This window comes from Triticum aestivum, chromosome 7D (assembly GCF_018294505.1).
Source record: "Triticum aestivum cultivar Chinese Spring chromosome 7D, IWGSC CS RefSeq v2.1, whole genome shotgun sequence".
NCBI classification, from domain to species: domain Eukaryota; kingdom Viridiplantae; phylum Streptophyta; class Magnoliopsida; order Poales; family Poaceae; genus Triticum; species Triticum aestivum.
Genome location: NC_057814.1, coordinates 537,113,537 through 537,139,116, shown reverse-complemented (window position 1 = coordinate 537,139,116; position 25,580 = coordinate 537,113,537). Strand labels below are relative to the sequence as shown.

At 49.1% G+C, this 25,580-nt stretch overlaps 1 protein-coding gene across 2 annotated transcripts; it reads right to left on the bottom strand.

Moving 5' to 3' along the window:
• Positions 1-4,560: 4,560 nt before the first annotated feature.
• On the bottom strand, positions 4,561-10,871 carry LOC123164935 (GATA transcription factor 20). Of its 2 annotated transcripts, none has more exons than XM_044582550.1 (7): positions 10,228-10,871; positions 10,048-10,134; positions 9,855-9,967; positions 8,387-8,515; positions 7,839-7,944; positions 5,660-5,731; positions 4,561-4,921 (listed from the first exon to the last, which is right to left on the bottom strand). In XM_044582550.1, exons 1-7 carry the CDS (start codon positions 10,747-10,749, stop codon positions 4,778-4,780), a joined length of 1,173 nt encoding a protein of 390 aa, XP_044438485.1. In that variant the 5' UTR covers positions 10,750-10,871; the 3' UTR covers positions 4,561-4,777. The 2 variants fall into 2 exon arrangements, with proteins under 2 accessions (XP_044438485.1, XP_044438486.1); XM_044582551.1 differs by having other exon boundaries at positions 4,561-4,918; positions 10,228-10,869.
• Between the last annotated feature and the right edge of the window lie 14,709 nt (positions 10,872-25,580).

Genomic DNA, 25,580 nt, shown 5'->3' with positions numbered 1-25,580 from the left:
TGGAATTTCAAACTAATCCATTTAATTATTTGAGAGCACCAGCAACACAATTTTTGAAAAAAAAAAACATGCCCACCAAACGAAGGGCATGGCTATGTTGTCCATTTATGCAAATCTCTAGGAAGGAGAAACCCTCAAGAACTGCTAGGAAGGAGAAAGCCCTCCACGTCTCCGAGCCTGACTATGCCTCCGTATGTTCCCTTTTTCGATCTGTCTCTCCCCTTCCGGTCCGTTCCGTTCCTCCCTCACGGCGCTCGTGTTCGTGTCTCCTGGCCTGACGTATGTGCGTGTGTGGTTCTTCTGCAGCTTGCAGCGAGGATTGCTGTGTCCAACCTGCCGCCAAGTGGCTAGCCGCCAAGTGGAGTTAGTCTGTGTGGTGCTCGTAAATAGAGAGCATTCTGGTAGAAAGGTATAGGAAAGAATAGGAAAACTTCTGTCATTTTCTTTGGTCTCTGAAAAATAAATGGTGATATGGGCTGATACATTGCTAAATTACATGATACAAACTCACTTCTCTTTTTTGATTTTTGGTTTACTTCGTTGTGCTACAATGGCTCTCCTAGGAATGTCCTTCCATGCTTTGATGTGCACAATCCAGAAAGTGCATGCATCCAGAAATCAAATAGGATTTTTTATGTGTTATCTTCTCATAAATCTTGTGCTCGTCCAATAAGAATAAGGTTTGGTGGTATTGTTTTTGTTTGTCACCCGGTAGATTTCAGACTTCAAGCTAGCTGCAGTTATTTCAGGTTATATGTGTTGGGGAATGTAGTAATTTCAAAAATTTCCTACGCACACGCAAGGTCATGGTGATGCATAGCAACGAGAGGGGAGAGTGTTGTCCACGTACCCTCGTAGACCGAAAGCAGAAGCGTTAGCATAACGCGGTTGATGTAGTCATACGTCTTCACGATCCGACCGATCAAATACCGAACGCACGGCACCTCCGAGTTCAGCACACGTTCAGCCCGATGACGTCCCTCGAACTCCGATCTAGCCGAGTGTTGAGGGAGAGTTTCGTCAGCACGACGGCGTGGTGACGATGATGATGTTCTACCGACGCAGGGCTTCGCCTAAGCACCGCTACAGTATTATCGAGGTGGACTATGGTGGAGGGGGGCACCGCACACGGCTAAAAGATCAAACGATCAATTGTTGTCTGTATATAAAGGAGCAAGGGGGGAGGCGGCCGACCAAGGAGGAGGGCGCGCCAAGGGGGGAGTTCTACTCCCACCGGGAGTAGGACTCCTCCTTTCCTTGTTGGTGTAGGAGAGAAGGAAAGAGGGGGAGAGGGAGAAGGAAAAGGGGGCTGCACCCCTTGTCCAATTCGGACCAGAGGGGGGGGGGTGCGCGCCTCCTTCCTTTTGGCCTCTCTCCTCTATTCCTGTATGGCCCAATAAGGCCCAATACTTCTCCCCGGCGAATTCCCGTAACTCTCCGGTACTCCGATAAATACCGAATCACTCGGAACCTTTCCAAAGTCCGAATATAGTCGTCCAATATATCGATCTTTACGTCTCGGCCATTTCGAGACTCCTCGTCATGTCCCCGATCTCATCCGGGACTCCGAACTACCTTCGGTACATCAAAACACATAAACTCATAATATAACCGTCATCGAACTTTAAGCGTGCGGACCCTACGGGTTCGAGAACTATGTAGACATGACCGAGACACGTCTCCGGTCAATAACCAACAGCGGAACCTGGATGCTCATATTGGCTCCCACATATTCTACGAAGATCTTTATCGGTCAGACCGCATAACAACATACGTTGTTCCCTTTGTCATCGGTATGTTACTTGCCCGAGATTCGATCGTCGGTATCTCAATACCTAGTTCAATCTCGTTACCGGCAAGTCTCTTTACTCGTTCCGTAATACATCATTTCGCAACTAACTCATTAGTTACAATGCTTGCAAGGCTTATAGTGATATGCATTACTGAGTGGGCCCAGAGATACCTCTCCGACAATCGGAGTGACAAATCCTAATCTCGAAATACGCCAACCCAACAAGTACCTTTGGAAGCACCTGTAGAGCACCTTTATAATCACCCAGTTACGTTGTGACGTTTGGTAGCACACAAAGTGTTCCTCCGGTAAACGGGAGTTGCATAATCTCATAGTCATAGGAACATGTATAAGTCATGAAGAAAGCAATAGCAACATACTAAACGATCGAGTGCTAAGCTAACGGAATGGGTCAAGTCAATCACGTCATTCTCCTAATGAGGTGATCCCGTTAATCAAATGACAACTCATGTCTATGGCTAGGAAACATAACCATCTTTGATCAACGAGCTAGTCAAGTAGAGGCATACTAGTGACACTCTGTTTGTCTATGTATTCACACATGTATCATGTTTCCGGTTAATACAATTCTAGCATGAATAATAAACATTTATCATGATATAAGGAAATAAATAATAACTTTATTATTGCCTCTAGGGCATATTTCCTTCAATATGTGCAAATCCTTGGTGTGACATGATTGGTAACTGACCATGAATACGTTGCAATCTGATATGTCTAATTCTTGATTTATGTGGTACCATGGTCTAAAAATTGGTCCTAAAGATACATGATGTTTTTGTACAAAGTTGAGACAGTTATTTTTGAACGGAGGGAGTATTATATTATTTTGTTCCTTTTTAATTTGGTTCTAAAGATATAGTTTCTGAGTGATCATTTTGCATCAGCCAAGCTTGCCGTTGTTACAAATAATTGTTCTGTTGTCCTCAATTCACTTTCTCGGTTTTTTTAATGCTACAAGCGTTATTGTTCCAGTTTTTTTAGTTATTGATCATGCCATTTTTCTTTTTGCCTTTGTAGCTGAAAGATTAGTGAGACTGACTAAATTTTGAACATGTTCCATGTGAGAGAAATAACATGTTGATTTCATCTTGAAATAATCATAGCTGAGGGACGAGGTTCGTAACTGAGGGTCATGTGCAGAGCTGGAGGAAGAAGTTGCGAGGCTTGGAACTCTCCTTGTGAAGGGCTCAGGAACAGCAGTGAGGACTATGCCTCTTTAGTTGTAATTGTGATACTCCTGATGTGCAAGTAAACACTCCTGTGATACTCCTTATGCTACAATGTTGGTTGTTAGTACAGAGGTGGTGACATTATTTGATTCTTTGGTATTGATTTCATGATTTGTGGTTAATACATGACGTAATACAATCCACATTGCATTATATTTCCAGTTACATCTCCTACTTACTCACTACTAACATTTTTTCTAATTCGCTTCTTGCGTCATTGGCGCAACCAGGTCATCTAGTTTTCTATTAAGGACGAGAGTGCTCGGGCTGGCATGGTCCTCCGTAATGAACATGGTGCTATTATTTTCTCTTCTTGCCATGAGCTACGGCATAGTGCATCCCCATTTTCTATTAAGCTTGAGCTGCTTGTTTGGAGGGCATCTCCTTTGCTTCCCAGTGGTCTGTGTTGCCAATTGTGATTCAAATGGATTGCTTCGACGTGGTAAAGCTGATCAAGGAAGGAGTAGATGACCAGTCGAAGCATATGATGATGGTTCGAAAGATTGTTGCTCTTCTTCAGGATCGTGGTGAATTCTTAGTCAGAGGTAATATCACTAATAGTCACACTACTTGCATTGGATGTGCAGTTTAGTGCTACAACTTGCAAAATACGTCTTTTTAGTCAGCTAACTTGCGTTTCGGTGCAGATACGGTCACTCCATGTGTATTCGGCGCTTGCGTGGCATGCCACGTCTGCATGGAGCCACTGTCAGTGACCGAAGACGCTCTGGAGCAACCAACGCGTGGTAAACTTGCACGGACCCCCTGAATCTGTCTGTCAGGCGTACGGGCACCGGAGAGAGATAATAGAGATTGCTATAGAAAATTGGTGGGTGGCAAGATTTGAGCAGAATTTGCTCATTACCCAATTGGCAATACGTTGTCAAGTAATATTGGCAGGACCTGGGTTCGAATCCCAGTCCTCTCTTTTTATTTGGATGTTCTGTACATGTTCTAAATTTTGCCAAAACGTTTACTGAATTTTTGGACAGTATTTTGGCACAGTTTTCAACTGAATTTTGCCACAACATTGTACAGAATTGAACCATGAAAATAAGACAAAAATCTGAAACTGTCATGAAGATTGTACACACAAGTTTTCAACGCATGTTAGGAAAGAACAAAACGTTGTTAGTCACTTTCTAGCAAACTTTGGTCGAATTAAGAAGCCCACTGCATGGTGGCTTCGACTTGGCTGTTGCTTGATGAATGAATTTACCTTTTCCTCGCCAAAAAAAAAGAAAAGAAAAAAGAGGGTCCTTTCTTTTTGGATATGGACGGTGGAGACGGTGATCTTTTATTTTTTATTTCATGCGGACTCAGCTGTATGTCCAGCACCAGGGGAGGTATGTCGTTCTGTATTTATTTTTATTTTTTAACATAAATTCTGCACTCAGCACACAGCACAGAACTCAGTAAGAAACACTAGGTTGCTTCAGCATGGGTTAAAACGACTACTTTGATATCATCTGTAGATAACAACAGGCCACAGGGCATTCACACTGGACTCAACCAAGAAGAATCAGAATTGTTATATAGCCACAACAACAGCGGTAAGCACGATTCCATCAGATAAAAACAACAGCTCTTTAAACCCTAGACGACACTAAGATGGACAACCTAACTCAGGTTATAATACAAGCAGTTTTCGCCTACACAGGAAGTTCACTCAAAGAGGAGGATGACGCTCCTTCATCCATCCACCGTTAAAAACAAGCAGCAATCCCGCTCATCATGTTGAAGACCCATGGCCGTGACCGTTGGCATCGGTCGCTGGTGCTGGGTTTTGTTGCTCGGCAAAGGGCACTATGGCAGCATTTCCATTCTGCTGAGAGAGGGTGCTTCCATTCTGCTGAGAGAGGGTGTTTCCATTCTGTTGATAGTGTGAATTCAAGCGTCAACCACCAGCTCATTCATAATATCAAAATCGTTGTAAGGATTAGGTGTAGGTTGGAAAACGGATTCCCAAGTCGTAACAGGATGGTGGAGATACTTCTAGATCCTCTATACTTGCTGCTTGAAATGGGGGTATCTAACACTTTTATGGCATCGGAAGAAGAAAATGGCATATCACCTTATGTGCTTAGGACTCTTGGTGCAAATATATGCGAACAAAATCAGACATTTTGTCGGTGTTAACCAAACCAATGTTCAATAAACAATGGATTCCATAAAAACAAGGCACCCATTCATGTCACCAAAATTTTCAAATGGGCAAACTTTCTTGAGTCAATGATGTATTGAAAGAGATCAAGATTAGTTAAGATTATAACATAAACTGATGATCCTCTTTTTTATATTCCAATTTCAGGACACGGGAATCATAATTTGTTTTATGTCCTTTTATGTGCGTACTTGTTAATTCCTAATTTAAATGACTGAAAATACATTAACCAATTTTTACTCGGTATTTTCCGAAGTTTCAGCCATTGCTTAGTATTGGGACCATTGTTAAGATGGACATCATGCAAAATACAATCCTTTCTCAGATAATTCTGTAAGATATGGACCCAGCTCATTTTTCAAGAAAGAACAAATAATCGCTTCAGCTTATAGGGAAAGTTTAGCATACTCAGTATTTTCAGAAGCAACTAATAATAGATAAGAGACTTACACTATCATTTGGACCTGTTGACACCATTTGAAGAGATGGAGGAGTAGACTTTGATAGGTCCCGCAACATGCCCTGTAGAAAATAAACATGGAAGGTTAGCAAGTCGTCTGGCATAGTGGCATCAACTTAATAATTAATCAACTTCACATAAAGAGGAGAACTGGGCTACAGCCCAGTGCTGGGTGTGAAGTTCTGTCACCCCACCCTCCAAGGTTCGATTCCTGTGATGTGAATTACTTTCTCTGAGTATTTTACGGAGTGGAAAAGCTGGTGCCACGTTGTCTTCTTCAAACAAAACCATGAGACTCCTTCCCAAGGGTCTCTTTTAGAATTCACAAAGGGATTATACAAAAAAAACTACATGTACATAAAATTTTCATTTGCAAGGTAAGGTGCTTGAATCCAATAATACATGAAAGAGAAACTAAGCGATGCAGAATTTAGACATCCCCAACCTTCTGTGTAACAGATCATTTATGGACCGCCGATATTTTTTCAAATAAAAATAATGATTAACCCATAAAGCATTATTGACAGTTAATTTGCTTCAAGTTGTATAAAGTGCTGAGAAGAAAAATACTCTTTAACTCCACTACGAAATACACTCAAATGGTAACACCTGTTATTTGTCGAGCATTTTTCCACAGCAGAGATTAAATACAACCAAACATGAACACCATCCAGGATGCATCTAGACTCATTACAATCATCTAGATTTTTTGTTCAGTAGAATTTAATCTAAACGAATGTTAGAACTGTTCGTTTTACAGAAAACAAGGAACAAACTAGATACTAAGCGTTCTAGTGCCCTGAACTTCACCAATATGACATACAGCAAACAGAAAAGGACACAGTGTTTTACGGCCAATAGAATCATTGTGTAGATACATAAATAGATCAAGATAAACACTGGTGATTTAAAGTATAGAGTTCTAATAAACTTTAGAAACTAGGGAATACCCCGCCCGTTGCTGCGGGAATTGATTGCAATATATTTCAGCGATTTGATTGTCTGAACCTTCCACCGCTGAATTAATAATATATGAACTAAAGCTAAAAATAAATATTATATACTGTATTTGGTTATTGTGTAGTCTGAAAATATTTTGATTATAAATGGCATAACGTAATGGAAAGCTTTTTTTCATACATGTTGAGTGGACCTTTGATGAAGTGGCATGTGTGGTGAGGTGGAAGGTGTGCATGAGATCAACTAATAATGGAAAACTTTTTCTCATGCATGAAGTGGTGGGCCTTTGATGAGGTGTGTGCATGTCAAGATATAGAGGTAGTGGGGATGAACTATTTAGGTATATAGGATAAGTTAACCAAGTAGTAAAATAACCTAAGTACTCCCTCCGTTCCTAAATATTTGTCTTTCTAGAGATTTCAACAAGTGACTACATACGGAGCAAAATGAGTGAATCTACACTCTAAAATATGTCTATATACATCCGTGTGTGGTAGTCCATTTGAAATCTCTAAGAAGACAAATATTTAGGAACGGAGGGAGTATTAATTAATTGATAGTGAAGTGAGTCGTTTCAACACAAAGGACCCAACAACAACAAAGCCTTTAGTCCCAAACAAGTTGGGGTAGGCTAGAGCTGAAAGCTGAAACCCATAAGATCTCGCAACCAACTCATAGTTCTGGCACATGGATAGCAAGCTTCCACGCACCCGTCCATGGCTAGTTCTTCGGTGATACTCCAGTCCTTCAGATCTCTCTTTACGAACTCCTCCCATGTCAGGTTCGGTCTACCCCGGCCTCTCTTGACATTATCAGCACGCTTTAGCCGTCCGCTATGCACTGGAGCTTCTGGAGGCCTGCGCTGAATATGCCCAAACCATCTCAGACGATGTTGGACAAGCTTCTCTTCAAGCGGTGCTACCCCAACTCTATCTCGTATATCATCATTCCGGACCCGACTGTTGATAACTCCTTTATACAGCATCATCTAAAAGTTATTCTGTCTATTCAACAATATATTACCCGCATGGATACCTACTTTGATAGAATCTATCTAGTGAGAAAAGAATAGTACGATTACGTAAACTAATACTCCAATTTGTGTCCCTAGGTATCTGAACAGATATTGTGAGATGGAGGTAGTACACTATATGCCTCTATCGTCAATTAAATTGATATGCAACAGCACTAGCAAGTATTTACAAGTACCTTATTTGCCCACATGAGGCCGCAAGCATTGCATAATGTTCTTGGCCCTTCAGGTCCACGACGCATCATAGGTGTATTATGTGCATTAGTACCACAGTGATGGCATCTGAAAGAATTTGAAAGAAGTCAGCCATCGGTAAAATTCACAAATAAAATCCTATGTGTTTAAGAAATAAAAAGGTAAGATCTAACAGATACCCCATATGGAAAGAAGCATCTGTCCATGTATGCTAGGTGTCAGATAATACCTTCAGTCCATGTCAAACTTGCTTGCACAACTAACAAAGTAAGGAAATCTGAATATCCCAGGGAAGATGAGCTAGGCAAAAAAAAGGTACTGGTATATACTATTATGTGTACCAGCCAGCTCTATGAATTATCTGCCATAAATTGTGTTTCTTTGTGGCACCTACAGTGACATACTAGAGCATTTAATTTCAAAAACAGCAATTTATCGCACAGAAGGCATCTTTCAAAGCATCTAGAAATATTGCTGGATAACTCGAATACATTCCACTGACTCAGCAAAATACATTTCATCAACTTACGAAGCAGCAGACGGAGGTCGACCTTCCACTGATCCCCAGTTTGGGGAGCCATCTGCAGTTGCCAGTTCAGAAGTTCCGTCATCAGGTTTTGGTTTTGAAGATGTAAATTGGCCTCTATTACGCTGCATCCTATAAATACATGGAAAATATGGAAATGCATCAATAGTGTCTGTGCATAACCAGTGCAGAAGTAACTTAGACAACAAGCAAAATATAATCTTATCTAAATCAAAGAATGTTAGTATCAGAATACTAGGTAGTTTTTTTTCAGCAGTATCATATCATAGAATCACGATACTTTTTATAAAACTACAATTAGTATATATAATAAATAAAATGACAATACTGCTCTAGAATTGCATTATACTAATACCATGCATGAGATCAATCCCAAACTGATGAAGTGCAAATTTCTAACCCGACCGACACAACACAACAAAATTGTTTTAATAGATGCAGTGTCTATGTTTTTTTGCTGAATGCAGCGTTCACATTAATTTCACTACAAATTCATTTCTGGAAAATCATTTACTCTCCTCATTCAAGAGATGGAGAACATGGTGTCTAATGAATGCAGCCCAACTAAAAAAGCACTGATAGATGTACGATTAAGCGTGCCTAGGCGCTAGGCGACAGCAGAACTCCTAGCCAACCATGCCTACGCGTGCGCTTAGGCGATATAGACTCTATGCAGAGGCAAAATTAGGAATGTACACCTGACTCTTTTTTGGATCTTGCCCACATGAATGTACCTAAGTGGGCTTCTACTAAGAAGCTGAAGCCCAAGGCCTTCACAGGGTTTGTGAGGTGACTATGCAGGAGCAATAGACGAGAGGTCTAGTGCCCACCTCGACTAGAACTACACGTGCTTATAATGTTTTATGTGGCCTTGCTTAACCCACCATTGCAAAGCATGGCCAGGACTTGCGGTTTTGTTCCCATAGATAGTGGTACCACACATAGTTCATGTGCGCCAATCCTAGCGATTCTACCTGTGGGAATGTAGTGTAACAATGATAAGGTGGAATTGCAATACATGATAGTGATACACTACAAATCATTTGGCTCTGGTAAGAATGTAGAATCACAAGATAGTATGATACTGTGATCTATGCCGTGACCCTGAAACCATACCAAAATCAAGAAGTGCCACACTGGTATTACAACCGACAAGAATCATGGCATACCAATGATATTTGACACGGCACAAACTAACAAGGCGAATGGAACAACTAGAGGCAATTAATTAATCTGCATACTGAACAGAGTTTGCTAATAAAAATGCAGTGGATGAGCATATGTTCCCAAGAAAACAACGGCAAAATAATACGCATAAGGGATGTAACATATTTAAATGTATGCCATCAAATTTTGCCTTAATAACCTTTCAAGACATAATGTGACTGCAATTTCCCAGACAACATTTCAGACATGATGATTGGAATTCCCAGCCAACCATTACACCAACCTTAGTGCAACTTCCTTGCGAACTGTATACCGGATCTTCTTATCAAAGTTCCGCTCTTTCCGCTTCTCCCTAAACCTCATCAACGATGCCACCCGGTGTGGAAAATTCAACCTCTGAATCATAGTAAATTCAACCTCTGACGCATGTGAATCATCCAGCGCATAAAATATTAACTGTCATCACTTGTCTCAACCTTACTGTATGGAGTAGATGATGATGCTCCGGCACCCATGCCTGGGTTCAGCTCCCTTCCCCCTAGCAGCAAAAGCACAGCTTGCACCTGCGACAGCAATCAAAGACTACTGAATTACTTACGAAAGAGGCAGGGGAGACAAAATTATACTACTACTACTAGAAACGGCAAGAGACCAACCTTATCAGGGGAAACAGAGTCGAACACGTAGACCTCGCCCTGAAATGAAAGGGTGAGCTGGTTACCCGTGGCGGGCGGCACAATCGCAGAGACCATCGCCCCGTGCGGGTCCAACGGTGCGCCGGCCGCAGCTGCAGCAGCAGCCTGTGCCACGGCCTCGGCGTCCATCGGGACGGACTCCCCGTTGCCGCCGTGCTGCCCATGCTCGTGTTGCCCATCCCCCTCGCCCTCGTCCTCCTCCTCCTCCATCTCCTCCTCTTCCTCCTCTTCCTCCTCCTCTTCTTCCTCCTCCATCTCCTGCTCCTGCGCGTGCTCGTACGCGTTCATCGCCTCCGCCTCGGCCGCGACGGCCGCGATGGACGCGTTCAACGCCTCCGCCTCGGCAGCCACGGCCGCGAGGTGGTCAATCACGGCGTCCGCTGCTGCGGGCGCAGCGGCGGGCGCGGGCGGGTCCTCCGCCGGCTGCGGGGGCCGCTCGGGGCCCCGGCGCGGCTGGTATGGCTTGCCGTCGTGCTGTGCCATGGCGAAGGACCGGATCGGACCGGATCGGACGACGGGGATGGGGGTGGGGAGGAGGGTGTGGTAACCCTAGGATCGCGATCCGATTTTGGTTTGGAGGGTGGAAATGGACACGGGCTGAGAGGTGCAGGAAGCGCGAGCGGTTTTCGGGCGGATCTCGGCCGTCCCGTCTCTGACAAGCTCGAGTCCCATTCCAGGGTCAGGATATCTTCCAATTTTTTGAACATCCTCTCTTTTTCAAATCCAAACTTCTCTATATCTACTCGTATAGACTTAGCAAACATAAACTTTTCTAAACGCACCTCACAAAATATACATGGATCAATATACCACCGCATGATTAGGTCCACTAAACTTAATCTAACACCTAACCTTAATCTAATCCGTTCTCTCATGTGCATTTAGTAATTTAGATTGTCTGTCGTACTCCCCGCATCCCTACAATTACGCAAGGCACGAAAAAGAAAACTGATCGCAATTGGATCCCCTCAATTTGGGTGCTGCCTTGCTCGTGCTCGCCCAAAACAACTTCACCCGCAACCCACGCCGCCTGCCTCTAGTCACCGGACGCTCCTACCCACGTGACTAGAGACATACATCACCTGCCATTTTGCTCCATGCTAAAAAAAAGGTTTGCTGACGAGAAAGGTGTTATTTTTCTTCGTCCAAAATCACATCCCAAGTTTGCGTTTCATGTCTATAATAAAAAAATGCATGGTGATATATTCATGTCTTAGAGGCGTTATGGCGGTTTAGCCATCCATCAGGGGAGGAACATGCTTGTTTAGGAGAGACTAGTGTGTTGAAAAGTTTTCGCATTAATATTTCATTCGAGTTGACTTTGACAATTCAACTAGAACCTACGACGGCACTGCACCTATCAATCGTTAAACTAACTTTGAAGTTGTTATTAACCAAGCGGGGCATGATACACCCGACTACAAAGGTTTGATCCTTCGGTGCAACCGATAACAAGTACTCCCTCCGTAAACTAATATAAGAGCGTTTAGATCACTGCTTTAGTAATCTAAACGCTCTTATATTAGTTTACAGAGGGAGTACTACTTTTGATCCAAAATAAGTGTCGCAGTTTTGAATTAACCATAGTTCAAAACTGCGACACTTATTTTGAATCGGAGGTAGTAAGATTTATGGATATCAATATGAGTATTACGAATATGGATGGATGATTGGTTAACTTGAGGTTTCGACGAGTGGTTCGCTTGTGGCCGTTGGATATATCCGTTTACATGAAGTTGCAACAGTGACTAAACAAATCTCAGGGTTTAGACAATGCCATAATGGTGGTATTTATGGAGGGTATAGAGAAACTCGGTTGCTTCCTCTGAATTAGGAAGATGCCAGCCCCCAAGTGCAAGGGTTGGTAGCGAGCAGTAGTTTTCCTCAAGCGGATGCCCTTAAGGTGTATCAGACCAGTGGGAGTTGCAGACCAACCAATTATCAGTACATGCACACATAGATACGAAATTTCCTTGGTCCCCAACGAAATTAGTGAGATTGTTAGTCTCACTAGCTTTCTAGTTACAAGGATTAAATGCATGGGTGTATGGAAGATTGATTGCAACAAGAAAATAAAACAAGGAATTGTAAAGAGAGTGTTGATCGAGGTTGTAAGAAATATGAAGAGTAATGGACCGGTATCCATAGCTTCACTAATGGTTTCTCTCCAAAGGATAGCATGGTGTGTAATAGCAGTTGTGTATCCATTAAATTGCAGTTTTTATACCGATGCATGCAGGAAGGTCCTATCTGGGTAGTTCAGGTTGCTAGTTTGAACGAGGTTCACTCGGCAGCTCAGAACAAAGAACTTGCACGCCACCCACATAACCCTGGGGGCTCAATGAAGAACTATCTTCTTAAGAGTTCCACCCCAGGACGCTGACCGGATCCATTCCGAGAAGCACACATCATATGCCAGCCTAGGCGCAAAACATGGGACACCAGAAGCAATAAGCTGGCCACCTGAAGGCTTTCGAGGTGAAAGTAAAAAACAAAATCAGGCTTGCCTTACTCCCATCCTGGAATGACTCTATTGTTTTGGCATTTTCAACTTAATCAGAAAGGGGTGTTCCCGGGTGTCGGTGTCAAAACTGGCAGATCTCGGGTAGGGGGGCCCGAGTTGTTAGATCAGATCGATGGGTAACAAGAGAGAACACACACAAAGTTTACCCAGGTTCAGGCCCTCTCTAAGCAGGTAAAACCCTGCGTCCTGCTCTTGCTTATATTATGGATGTATCAAGGTACATAGCTGATCTACCTCGAGATCGTGAGTTGTGGTCTAAACCCTAGGGTATGATGAATGTATGAATGGGTGTATCGATGGATGCTTGTCTCTACGGACTAAACCCTCCAGCTTATATAATGTACTGGAGGCCTAGGATAACAAGAGTCCTAGTCGAATACGTCGGTGAAGAGGAGTCCTTGTCTTGATCACCAAGTCTTGTGGAATCTTCCTCGTATATGTCAAGGGCTGCCCAAAGTGGCCCAATAGTGAACTGCCATGGGGGTCCTCGCCCCGATCCACCTAGTCGAGAGACGACGTGGTGAGTACCCCCCTAGTCCAGGACACCATCAGTAGCCCCCTGAACTGGTCTTCAAGGTGAGGATGCTCCTCGGTTCTTCTGAACTGTTCTTCATCTTCGGTCATCGGTCTTGAAAGTTGGTTCAACAAATCTTCTCATCTTCGATCTTGAGGATCGTCGAGGTATATCCGAAGAGTTCACACGCTGGGCATCTGAGGACCCCCTTAAAATTCTTGGCCTTTATCAATGCCTTGTTATTTTTTACGCGACACTTCGGGATTGAAGTTTTTCCCGAGCGGCGGTGTCCTCTTGCAGCCGAGTTCCAATGCGGGATTGCATCTGATGTGCCTTTTTGAAGCCGAGCTTAATGAAGGAAATGCCCTCTATAGAGCCTGTCACTTGCATCCGAGCTTCACACCGGACTGCTTCCGAGGTGGTGCACCACCTCGGCCGTGGGTTGATTTTTTGCGGAATTTATTTCCGATTGGTGCAATTTATTTGTTGATGAGATGTGTAGCCAGTAGCCCTCAAGGTGTGTGTCGGCCTAATATCCGAGATGCACCTTGATGTCTACTACACAACTTATTCTTGTAGACTCGTGTTGGGCCTATGATACGTCTCCAACGTATCTATAATTTTTTATTGTTCCATGCTATTATATTATTCATCTTGAATGTTTTATATGCATTATTATGCTATTTCTTATCATTTTTTGGGACTAACCTACTAACCTAGTGCCAGTTGATGTTTTTTCCTTGTTTTTGTCTTTACAGAAAATCAATACTAAACGGAGTCCAACTGGAACGAAATTTTTTGACAATTTTTCTTGGACCACAAGACACCTTAAAGCTTCGGGAGGAGGCCAGAGGAGCCACGAGTGATGTCTACTACGCAACTTGTTCTTGTAAACTTGTGTTGGGCCTCCAAGCGCATAGTTTTGTAGGACAGTAGCAATTTTCCCTCAAGTGGATGACCTAAGGTTTATCAATCCATGGGAGGTGTAGGATGAAGATGGTCTCTCTCAAACGACCCTGCAACCAAATAACAAACAGTCTCTTGTGTCCCCAACACACCAAATACAATGGTAAATTGTATAGGTGCACTAGTTCGGTGAAGAGATGGTGATAAAAGTGTAGTAATGATAGTAGATATTGATTTTTGTAATAGTAACAATAAAAAACAGCAAGGTAGCAAGTAACAAAAGTGAGCACAAACGGTATTGCAATGCTTGAAAACAAGGCCTAGGGTCCGTACTTTCGCTAGTGCAATCTCTCAACAATGCTAACATAGTTGGATCATATAACCATCCCTCAAAGTGCAACGAAGAATCACTCCAAAGTTCCTATCCAGTGGAGAACATAAGATGAAATTGTTTGTAGGGTACGCAACCACCTCAAAGCTATTCTTTCCGTTCAATCTATTCATGAGTTCATACTAAAATAACACAAAGCTATTCTTTCCGTTCGATCTATCCTAGAGTTCGTACTAAAATAACACCAAATAATTTCAGATCCGTAATACTCAATCCAATGGAAAGAACTTCAAAGAGTGCCCCAAAATTTCTACCGGAGAAACAAAGACAAGAACGTGCATCAACCCCTATGCATAGATTACCCCAATGTCACCTCTGGAATCCACGAGTTGAGTGCCAAAACACATATCAAGTGAATCAATACGACACCCCATTGTCACCACGAGTATTCAATTGCAAGACATATATCAAGTGTTCTCAAATCCATAAAAGTATTCAATCCGATAACAACGAAATCTCAAAGGGAAAACTCAATTCATCACAACAAGATAGAGAGGGGAAAACACCATATGATCCGATTATATTAACAAAGCCCGCGATACATCAAGATCGTGACATCTCAAGAACATGAGAGAGAGAGATTAAACACATAGCTACTGGTACAAACCCTCAGCCCCGAGGGCGGACTGCTCCCTCCTCATCATGGTGGCTGCTGGGATGATGAAGATGGCCACCGGTGATGATTCCCCCCTCCGGAGGGTGCCAGAACGGGCTACCGATTGGTTTTCGGTGGCTACAGAGGCTTGCGGCGGCGGAACTTCCGATCTAGGTTAACTCCGAAGGGTTTTTGGAATATTTGTGAATTTATACGGTAAAGAGGGGGTGCGGAAGGCCACCAAGGTGGGCACAACCCACCTGGGTGCGCCTGGAGGTGCAGGCGCGCCCTGGTGGGTTGTGCCCCCCTCGGGGCACCCCACAGGTGCTGCTTTGGCCCAAAGGATGTCTCCTGGTCCATAAAAAATCATCGTGGAGTTTCGTTGCATTTGGACTCTGTTTGGTATTGATTTCCTACGATGTAAAAAACAAGCAAAAAACAGCAACTAGCACTAGGTCAATAGGTTAGTCCCAAAAATGATATAAAGTTGCTATAAAATGATTGTAAAACATCTAAGAATGATAAAAATAACAGCATTAATACTTCATAAATTATAGATACGTTGGAGACGTATCAACGAGGTGGACACAAGCTCGTAGGGCGTGCCTCCCAAGCTTGTGGGCCCCTCGTAGCCCCTCTAACCCTAATTCTTCTTCTATAAATACCCAAATATTCCCCATAGACCAGAGGGCACAAAAAAATACTTTTCCGTCGCCGCAAGTTTCTGTCCTCGTGAGATCCCATCTGGAGACCTGTTCTGGTACTCTGTCGGAGGGGGACTCGATCACGGAGGGCTTCTACATCAACCTTGATGCCCTTCCGATGATGTGTGAGTAGTTCACCATAGACCTACGGGTCCATAGGTAGTAGCCAGATGGCTTCTTCTCTCTCTTTATTCTTCAATACAATGTTCTCCTCGATGATCTTGGAGATCTATTCGATGTAATCTTATTTTGCGGTGCGTTTATTGAGATCCAATGAATTGTGGGTTTATGATCAGATTATCTATGAATATTACTTGAGTCTTCTCTAAACTCTTTTATGCATTATTAAGATAGCTTTGTATTTCTCTCCGATCTATTGATTTGGTTTGGCCAACTAGATTGATTTTTTATGCCATGGGAGAGGTGCTTTGTAATGGGTTCAATCTTGCGGTGCTTACTCCCAGTGACAGAAAGGGCATGACATGTATTTGTATTGTTTCCATTAAGGATAAAAAGGTGGGTTTGTTCATATTGATTGGATCTATCCCTCTACATCATGTCATCTTGCTTAAGGTGTTACTCCGTTCTTGTTAGCTTAATACACTAGATGCATGGTGGATAGCGGTCGATGTGTGGAGTAATAGTAGTAGATGCAGGCAGGAGTCGGTCTACTTGTCATGGACGTGATGCCTATATTCATGATCATTGCCTTAGATATCGTCATAACTATGCATTTTCGATCAATTGCTCAACAGTAATTTGTTTACCCACCGTATGCTTTCTTTCAAGAGAGAAGCCTCTAGTGAAACTATGCCCCCCAGGTGTATCTTTTATCATATTATTTCCAGATCTATAAAACCAAAAACCCAAAAATACCTTGCTTCAATTTATTTACCTTTACTTTATTTTGCACTTTTACTTATCTTTTATACCTATCTCTATGAGATCTCATCCTTGCAAGTAACCGTGAAGGGATTGACAACCCCTTTATCGTGTTGGGTGCAAGTACTTGTTTGTTTGTATAGGTGCAACCATTGGTGACTTGTGTGTTCCTCCTACTGGATTGATACCTTGGTTCTCAACTGAGGGAAATACTTATCTCTACTTTGCTGCATCACGCTTTCCTCTTCAAGGGAAAAACCAACGCAAGCTCAAGAAGTAGCAGGAAGAATTTCTGGCGCCATTACCAGGGAGGATCTACATCAAGCCTACCAAGTACCGATCATAAACTCTCATATCCTGCATTTACATTATTCGCCATTTGCCTCTCATTTCCCTCTCCCCCACTTCAAAAACATTTTCAGAAAAATGCAAAAATATTTGCCTTTTTCTTTGCCTTCTTTTCGTTCGTCTTTTCGTTTCCTTGTGTGCTAGATTGCTTTCTTTGTCACGATGTCTCAAGAAAATACTAAGTTGTGTGATTTTTCAACACTAATAATGATTTTATTAGTACTCCTGTCGGCGTTCTGGGAACGGGGGTACCCAGACTTGCCAGCCTGTGGCCCAGCGCGTGGCTTCTCCGACGGCCCGATACGGCCCAGCTTCAAGACCTCAAGTACAAGACCCTCGCGAGAGCCCCTGGTCTCGCGAGGTGAGCAACACCAAGACCTCCTGAGGAGCGCCATCCCAGGATGCCTCCCGAGGAGTGGAGATTTCTATGCAGGTACCCGCCTCATGAGGCTCAAGATGATGTGAGCCATGACGACCAGGGCCAGGCGGGCGCCAGCAGGTGCAGAGGGGACAATTTCCTCTTTGGTGCTAAGGAGGCAAGGGCAGGCGCAGGATCCCGAGGGAGGCCCCAAAGCTTTCCATTCCGGTGCAACGAGACCAAGACCACGAGCTCGACAGGACGGATGTCATCACCGAGCCCACCGCTGCATCATGGCCAGAAGCTTTGCAGGCGAAGACTACCTTTCGTCAGGATAAGATGTACTACTTGTCCCCCTTCAAAATTGGCAGTTGTGGGGTCCCTTCCCGCCAGATATGAAGGAAGAGTACTGAGGCCACTATAATGATATGCTAGTCTCCACCATAGAGGGGGATCAAATCCATTCCACCCTCGCCACTTGAGCCCTCGCGAGGTCGCTCGTCCTCTGTACTAGTTCATCCGCCCCCTCCTTGTGAGGCCAATCCACCGAAAGCAGGAGTAGGTTTTTACACCGCAAGGTGGCCCAAACCTGGGTAACTAGCACGTTCATCTACTTCCCCGTTCGCACGAACTCGATGAGGCTAGGCCCTGGAGCGGTGAGCTTGAGTTTGGAGCTGGTCAAGATCTTCGCACACGCCCCAGAGTTCAAACCTTCTTGGGTCTACGGAGCCCTGAATCCGACATTTAGCGCGCTAGGTAGGGGCGTGTCGGGGCTTCGTTTCTTCACCAAGCACGCTCCGGTCCCGCTCCGCCGCGCCCATGGCTAAAGATTGCTGAGTTCGCACTGAGTGTTGGGTCGCTCACGCCGCCCAAGCGGCGCTCCTCAGCCGTGGTATTCATTGCCGCCCTGCTTACCCCACGGCCAACACAGCCGCTGGCATTGTTGCTCGTCGACGGTAGGGCCCATCGCCACCGCCCTTCGTGCAACGCACCGGTCGCGCCACCGCGTCCCCTTTTGGCCCCGCAACAACGTCATCCCCTCACACTCATCGCGGGCTCATGAGCGCGCAGGCTGCGCTCCTCATGGCGCGTGAGCTGTTGCGCTACCGTCCCACCAATGGTAACTATGACGCTTGGCTCGAATGGGTTGCCGAGTTGCTCAACGTCACATGCGGGGGCATGGAGACCTCCCGCTTTCTACCAGAGTAACGGCCTCCACCCTGGAACGGAGCCTGCCTGTCGGTGTTCTGGGAACGGGGGTCCCCAGACTTGCCTGCCCGCGGCCTGCGGCGTGGCTCCATGCGTGGCCCAGTACGGCCCGTCTTCATCAGCAAGCATTCAAGACCCTCGTGAGGGGCCAAGCCTCGCGAGGCGGACGACACAAGACCTCCTCGGGAGCAGCCTCACCAGGCTGGCTCGCGAGGGGCGGAGAGATCAAGGCAAGGCGAACCTCGCGAGGTTCCTACGATGTCAGCCGTGACGACCAAGGCCAGGCGGGCGCCAGCGCGCACAGTGTCCTTGCTTCCTCTTTGGTGCTAAAGAGGCAAGCGCAGGCGATGAGTACCGAGGCATTAGGCAAAGGTTTCCATATCGGTGCAACAAGACCAAGACCAGCAGGACGGCAGGACAGAGATCACCGTGGAGCCCAAGACGGCGTCACCACCAGAGCCTTTGGCAAGCGAGGACTACTTTTGTCAGGATAACTTGTACTAGTTGTCTCCCTTCAAACTGTCTGTTGTGGAATCCCTTCCCGCTCAATATTTGGGGAGAGGACCAGGGCCTCTATAAATAGGACTAGCTACCACAGTAGGAGACAACTGAGCGAGAACTGATTCAGATCATCTCGAACTCATCTTGGATAGGATCCACTCCATCCTCACACCCAAGCACAAGAGCACCTCTCCTCAGGAGGTTGTTCTTCCCCTTGTACTGTTCATCACCAGCCCAACAGGCAATCCACCACCACCACACTGGAGTAGGGTATTACACCACAACGGTGGCCCGAACCAGTATAAATCTTGTGACCCTTGTGTTGCGAGTTCGTCGAGCTAGGCTTTGAGATCGCGGTGAGGGTGAGGGCGTGATTAGGTAGGGGGAAATCTTCGTGCGCACCCCAGTGTTCGAACCTCAAGGGTTTTGCCGGAACCCGAAATCCAACATTTGGCGCGCCAGGTAGGGGTGCGCCGGAATTTTCTTCCACCGATCCGCGTCCCATCGCTTCATCGCCTCCATGTCGGACGTCCGTCGAGCCCGCGCTGAGCGCCGGGCCGCCCTCGCCGCCCGCGTCGTTCAGACGGCTCCCGTCGGCGGGCCTCCCTGTCGTTCCCCATCGCCTGCCGCCAATGCCGTCACCGGCCCGGCGGGGAACGAGCAGCAAGCATCCTCGCCGCACCCCTCGGTGCGGTGGGACGGCCGCACTGCCACTCCGTCGCTGACCCGGGCCGGCTCGGCGCCTCACGCTCGTCGCGCTCCCATGGATGCGCAGGCCGCATTGCTCATGGCACGCGAGCTCCCGCGCTATCGCCCCATCGACGACCTCTACGAGGACTGGCTGGACCGCATCGCCGAGCTCGTCAGCGCCGCAGGGGTCTCCCCTGCGCCTTCCCTCTCGCTGCCTCGCCCCCTGCCAGCTGCGGGCGACGTGGCTCACGGAGCGCCACCTCCACCACCTCGGCACCAAGACGGCGTCCTGGCGCCAAGGCGTACGCCCCCCCCGGCGCGACCCGCCGCGTCGGGCACCCGCGCGCGAAGAAGGAAGCTGCCAAGAAGTTCCTCGTCCGCGAGAAAACGTTCCGGTGCTCCCCGCGCCACCACGACAAGGCCGTGCGCCGCCTGCGGGGGCGCTGCGCGGACATCAAGGGCAGGCTCCACATCAGCAAAGGGTCCCGTTGGCCACCACGGGCTGCCGCGCTTTCACCCCAGAGCTGCGTAGCGTCGCATGGCCGGGCAAGTTCAAGCCAGACCTGCCTCCTCGCTACGACGGCACCCCCGACCCCGCGGAGTTCCTGCAACTCTACGAGCTGAGCATTGAGGCGGCCAACAGCGACGAGAAAGTCATGGCGAACTGGTTCCCTATGGCTCTCAACGATGGTGCTCGCTCATGGCTCCTGAACCTGCCTCCGGGCTCGATCTCCTCCTGGGACGAGATGCGCTGCCGCTTCGTCGCAAACTTCCAGGACACTCGCGACCGCCCTTTGGCCGCGGGTGACTTGCGCCGCATCAAGCCGCAGCCAGGAGAGACCCTCCAGAAGTACATCCAGTGCGTCAACAATGTTTGCCTCAAGATCCCCAAGGTGACGGACGAGGCCATCATCTTTGTGTTTTCCGATGGTGTCCGCGACGTCAAGATGAAGGAGGAGCTCGCCATCCACGAGGAGCTGTGCACGTACTTGGAGTTGTTCAACCTGGCGACCAAGTGCGCAAGGGCTAAGGAAGGGCGCCTTTCCCTCCTTGAGCTCCCAGCTGCCGACCTGGAGGAGAAGAAGGCCAAGGCCAAGGACGTGAAGCGCAAGGGAGTGGCCGTGCTCGCGGCGGAGCCGGACACGAAGCGCGGCCGCGACCAGCCCGAGTCATCCAAGAGCAGCCGGCCGTTCTGCGCCTTCCACAACGTTCACAGCCACAACACCAACGATTGTCAAGAGCTCAGGGCCATTCGAGATGGACGCCTCGGTCGATGCCCCGAGCGCAATGACCGGGGCTACGTTCGAGGAGGAGGACGCGGCGGAGGACGCAGGGACGACCGTGGCCCTCGCCAGGAGTGGCGTGACCGGCCTCGTGAGGAGTGCTGGCAAGATCAGCCTCGCCAGGGCGCATGGAGGGATCAGCCTCGCGAGGACCGCCCTCAAGGCAACGCCGGTCTCCCTCCGCTGCCGCCACCACCAAGAAGGAACGACGAGCACCATCAGGACGAGGGGGCTGGGGGCTTCCAAGAGCCGCACGCTATCGCCTGCATCTTGGGCGGAGCTCAAGCCCCAGCCTCACAGCGAATCTTCAAGAAGTTTGCTTGCGAGGTGAATGCAGTCCTCCCCAAGCTTGAGGCCACGCTCCCACTCAGGTGGTCCAAGTGCGCCATCACCTTCAGTTCAGCAGATCAGCTCAAGTGCGCGGCTACCGCTGACGCCCTCCGAATGCTTTGCTCTCCCGTCATCAGTAACGTACAAGTCACCAAGACCCTCATCGACAGCGGCGCAGGGCTCAACGTCCTGTCCGTCGAAATGTTCGACAGCCTTCAGGTGCCCTACGATCAGCTTCAGCCTACCAAGCCCTTCTCAGGAGTGACCGATGGTTCCACCATGCCGATAGGGCAGGTCCGCCTCCCTGTCACCTTTAGACAGCGCGACAACTACCGCACCGAGCTCATCGACTTCGACATCGCCCACATCCGCCTGCCATACAACGCCATCCTCGGGTACCCGGCCCTGGCCAAGTTCATGGCAGTGACGCACCACGGCTACAACGTCCTCAAGATGCCAGGAAGTGGCGGGATCATCACAGTCCCCTACGAAGAAAGAGATGCGGTGTGCTCCCTCGAGCGCGCCTTCCAAGCAGCGTCAATCGAAGACCCCGACAACAATGCAGCACAGTACCCTCCTGAGGTCGTCCCCAAGAAGAAGAAGCAGCTACTCCGTGCCGGGCCTCAGGAGAACGGCGCCGCAAGTGGTACCTCGTCAGGATCAGCGCCCACGCCTGGGGCGCCTCCCTCCCTCGCATAGGAAGGCGCGCCCGGCGCCCTCCTCGGGCAGGGCTCGGGGGCTCTCTTCTGGAGGGCCTCAGACCTTGCCAACATCACAAGGGAGGCGCTCGGGCACCATGTGGAGGCGTGCCTCACAGCACGTTTCCCTCAGGAAGACATCGGGCGAGGAGCGCCCAACGCTCAGGAGTTCATCGCCAAGACCACTCAGGAACTGCAGGAAGCAAGAGCCATGCGCGGCGACCGCCGCTCACCTAGTGCAGCTCCCCATCCAGGCGAGGATGGCGGGTTGCGCGGCTACATCGACATCCCAGGGCTCAACAGAGCCACATCTCAGGAGCTCTTCTGGCCTTCGCGCGTGGGACGCTGCGAGAGCCCGCCTCACAGCTACGTTCGCATGCCTTTTGGCCTGCCGAGCGTGGCGTCCGCCTTCCAGCGCAACCTGCGGAGCATCCTGGCGGCTCAGGAGGCCAGGCACCACGCAGTCCTGGCGAAGATGGAGACGGTCCTCAAGGAACCGTCTGGACCCCCAGAGCCTCCTGAGGCTCAGGGCTCCGGTAGCTCGTGAGGAGCGACCCCTGCACCACGCGTCTTCAACTACCCCAACATGTCTTCAACAATAGAACCAGGTGACATTTTCCAAGTTCATTTAGCTGCAAGCACCCCTCGGGCTGCATCATTCCCAGGCCGCGTGGGTCCGTCCCTGTGGCATGTATCCCTTTGCGTCTTTAGCTTACTCTGTTGGGGGCGCTCCTCGGGCTGCATCATCCCCAAGCCGCTTGGGTCTGACCCAGTGGCATGTATCATTCCTGCATTTACCTAAGCTAGCCTGCTTTCCATGCGTAATCTATCTATGGCTCTCACTTGCTTGATTGACACCTACCACGGGAGCTGCTCACGCTGACACGTCGCTTGTGCTTGGGTCCGTCCCTGCAACGTCGACAAATCTGAGCGGTCGAGCTATGACCCGTGGCACGCCCCGCGCGCGTCACCTCACCAGGACCTCAGTGCCTTCATCCTCTTGCGGAGTGGGCAATGGCCGGCCGACAATCATAATGGCAATCTGTGCCTCTCCTCGTGTTGACGTGCAGGAACCTCCCGAGGACAACAGCGGGCGGTACCGCGGGCTCCCTCTTCTCCCATGCGATTCGCTTGCGCGTTAAAAGGAGGGCTCCTGAGCATCGTGACTCAGGAGCTCCTACTGGCTCTCCAGCCCTCACCCCCTGGCCTTGACCACGGCATCGCGACCAGGCATACCAGCGTTGGCTGTGCTCGCTCGATGGCAGGGACCTGAGGACGCAGAGCACCAAGGAGAGAATGAAGAAGAGGGGAAGGCACGCACGGGCCTGACCTAGCTACACCACGACCGCCAACACACGAGTTAGGCGCAACGCAAGGAAACGACTCCAGACTACCAAGATAAGTTCGCGCTCGAAATCTACCAATCGCTACGGCACGGGATCCTCACTTGCCGCAGCCCTATCACGGCAGCGTCGCCCCCTTTCTTACCTCGATGTTCGCTTGAGCGCTAAAGGGGACCTCCTGAGCATCGCGTCTCAAGGGCTCTTACTGGACCTCGGGCCGCTCACCTCCTGGCCTTGACCACGGCATCGCGACCTGGCATACCAGCGACGGCTGCAGCCTGCCTGGGGACCGGGACCTGTCAGCGTAGAGCATCAAGCCGTCGCGAGGATAGAAAGGGGAGACTGAGCCGAAACAGGGCACGCGCCCGCACAATTTCACAATAAGGATAGTGTCAACAAAAGACATTACAGGCCCTTTACACACCCTCGCGGGGCTCTTCTCGATTCCTCGCAGGAAGCAAAAGAAAGGAAATTCAAGGAGCCCTATCTACACGCGCCAGCACGGCCGACGCCATCATCAACAGTGGGCCACGGGAGGCCGGCGCCAACCCCATCCAGATCAGCAACGGCGGCTACCAGATGCTACAACCTTGCTCCGGGTGCGGCGAAAGCTCGGGGGCACGTAGTTGTCATCGCTCGTCTCCGGAGTATCGTAGAGCTCGGGAGAGTCGCTGGACTCCCACGCGTCGCTGCTGCTGCTGGAGGAACCGCTAGCGGGGCGATCCTGACGGCCTTGTCCTAGGCAGCACTCCAAGCGGCGGCCCTCCGTGTCGAAGACCTTGAAGAACATGGTGGAGGCGCCGTCGTACTCGAAGTGGATCGCGAGGGTGCCTTCTGCACGGCAAATCCGGACGACCTCACCCCAGCCTCGGGTCATGAAGATCTTGCCCGGGGAGATGACTTCAACTTCCGCTCCGGTCGCCGGGCGTCGCAGTCGGCGTGCTGCAGCCACAGCTCCAGAGGGCCCCTCAGCGGCATCTCGGCAGAGAAGACTGGGGGAAGCGGATCCAAGTGCGTGGAGGCATCGCCACCCACAACACGAGCTCACACGAGGAGTCCGCGTCATGGACTCCTGGGGCGACAGCGTGCGTCGCCCCGGCGCGGGCGGCGTCGCTCGTCGCCTCTTCCTCCGGAGCCCTCAGCTTGGGCGTACAGAGGCAGCGGGTACCTAGGAGGAGGTCACTCGTACCAAGGCCTCGTCACCTCTGGTCTCACGACCACGTCGCGGCGGTGGCTCGGCCTCTTCTTCGGCGGAAGCGGCCCGGGCTCGTCGCGGGGAGCTTTTCCTTTCTGTGCGACCGAAAACCTCCGAATAGGCGCCATTGGTGTCTCTACCAGCAATGGACAAAGAGAGAAGAAGCGGGCGTGGCAAGAAGAGATGAGCAACGGGGGCTCCGCCTCCCTCCTCATTTATAGCCCAAGGGAGGCCAACCGTCGGCCTCCACGATCGCAGGTAATGTAACCCTTTTTGCATGCAGCAGGGACTCATCAAATCAGGCAGTTGCCGAGGCAGCATGGGGAAGCAGAGACGCCCACGTCCAATCAATCGCCACGCGTCAACCAAGGCCACAGGCTGTTGGGGCCCGCGACGCTCCACACTTGCTCTTTGGCTTTGCCTCGAAGCCAAGTCCGAGCACGCCTTGGGCCCGGGGGCTACTGTCGGCGTTCTGGGAACGGGGGTCCCCAGACTTGCCTGCCTGCGGCCCGCGGCGTGGCTCCACGCGCGGCCCAGTACGGCCCGTCACCAGCAAGCATTCAAGACCCTCGTGAGTGGCCAAGCCTCACGAGGCGGACGACACAAGACCTCCTCGGGAGCAGCCTCACCAGGCTGGCTCGCGAGGGGCGGAGAGACCAAGGCAAGGAGAACCTCGCGAGGTTCCTCCGACGTTAGCCGTGACGACCAAGGCCAGGCGGGCGCCAGGCGGGCGCCAGCGTGCACAGTGTCCTCGCTTCCTCTTTGGTGCTAAAGAGGCAAGTGCAGGCGATGAGAATGAGGCATCAGGCAAAAAGGTTTCCATATCGGTGCAACAAGACCAAG

Bases quoted from the DNA above. Each gene is read 5' to 3' on its own strand.
- LOC123164935 (XM_044582550.1), bottom strand. From the start codon at position 10,749: ATGGCACAGCACGACGGCAAGCCATACCAGCCGCGCCGGGGCCCCGAG. The intron at 7,945-8,386 runs GTAAGTTGATGA...AAATTCTTTCAG, and splicing joins CGACCTCCGTCTGCTGCTTC to ATGCCATCACTGTGGTACTA. The intron at 4,922-5,659 runs GTAAGTCTCTTA...TCACACTATCAA, and splicing joins CAACAGGTCCAAATGATAGT to CAGAATGGAAACACCCTCTC.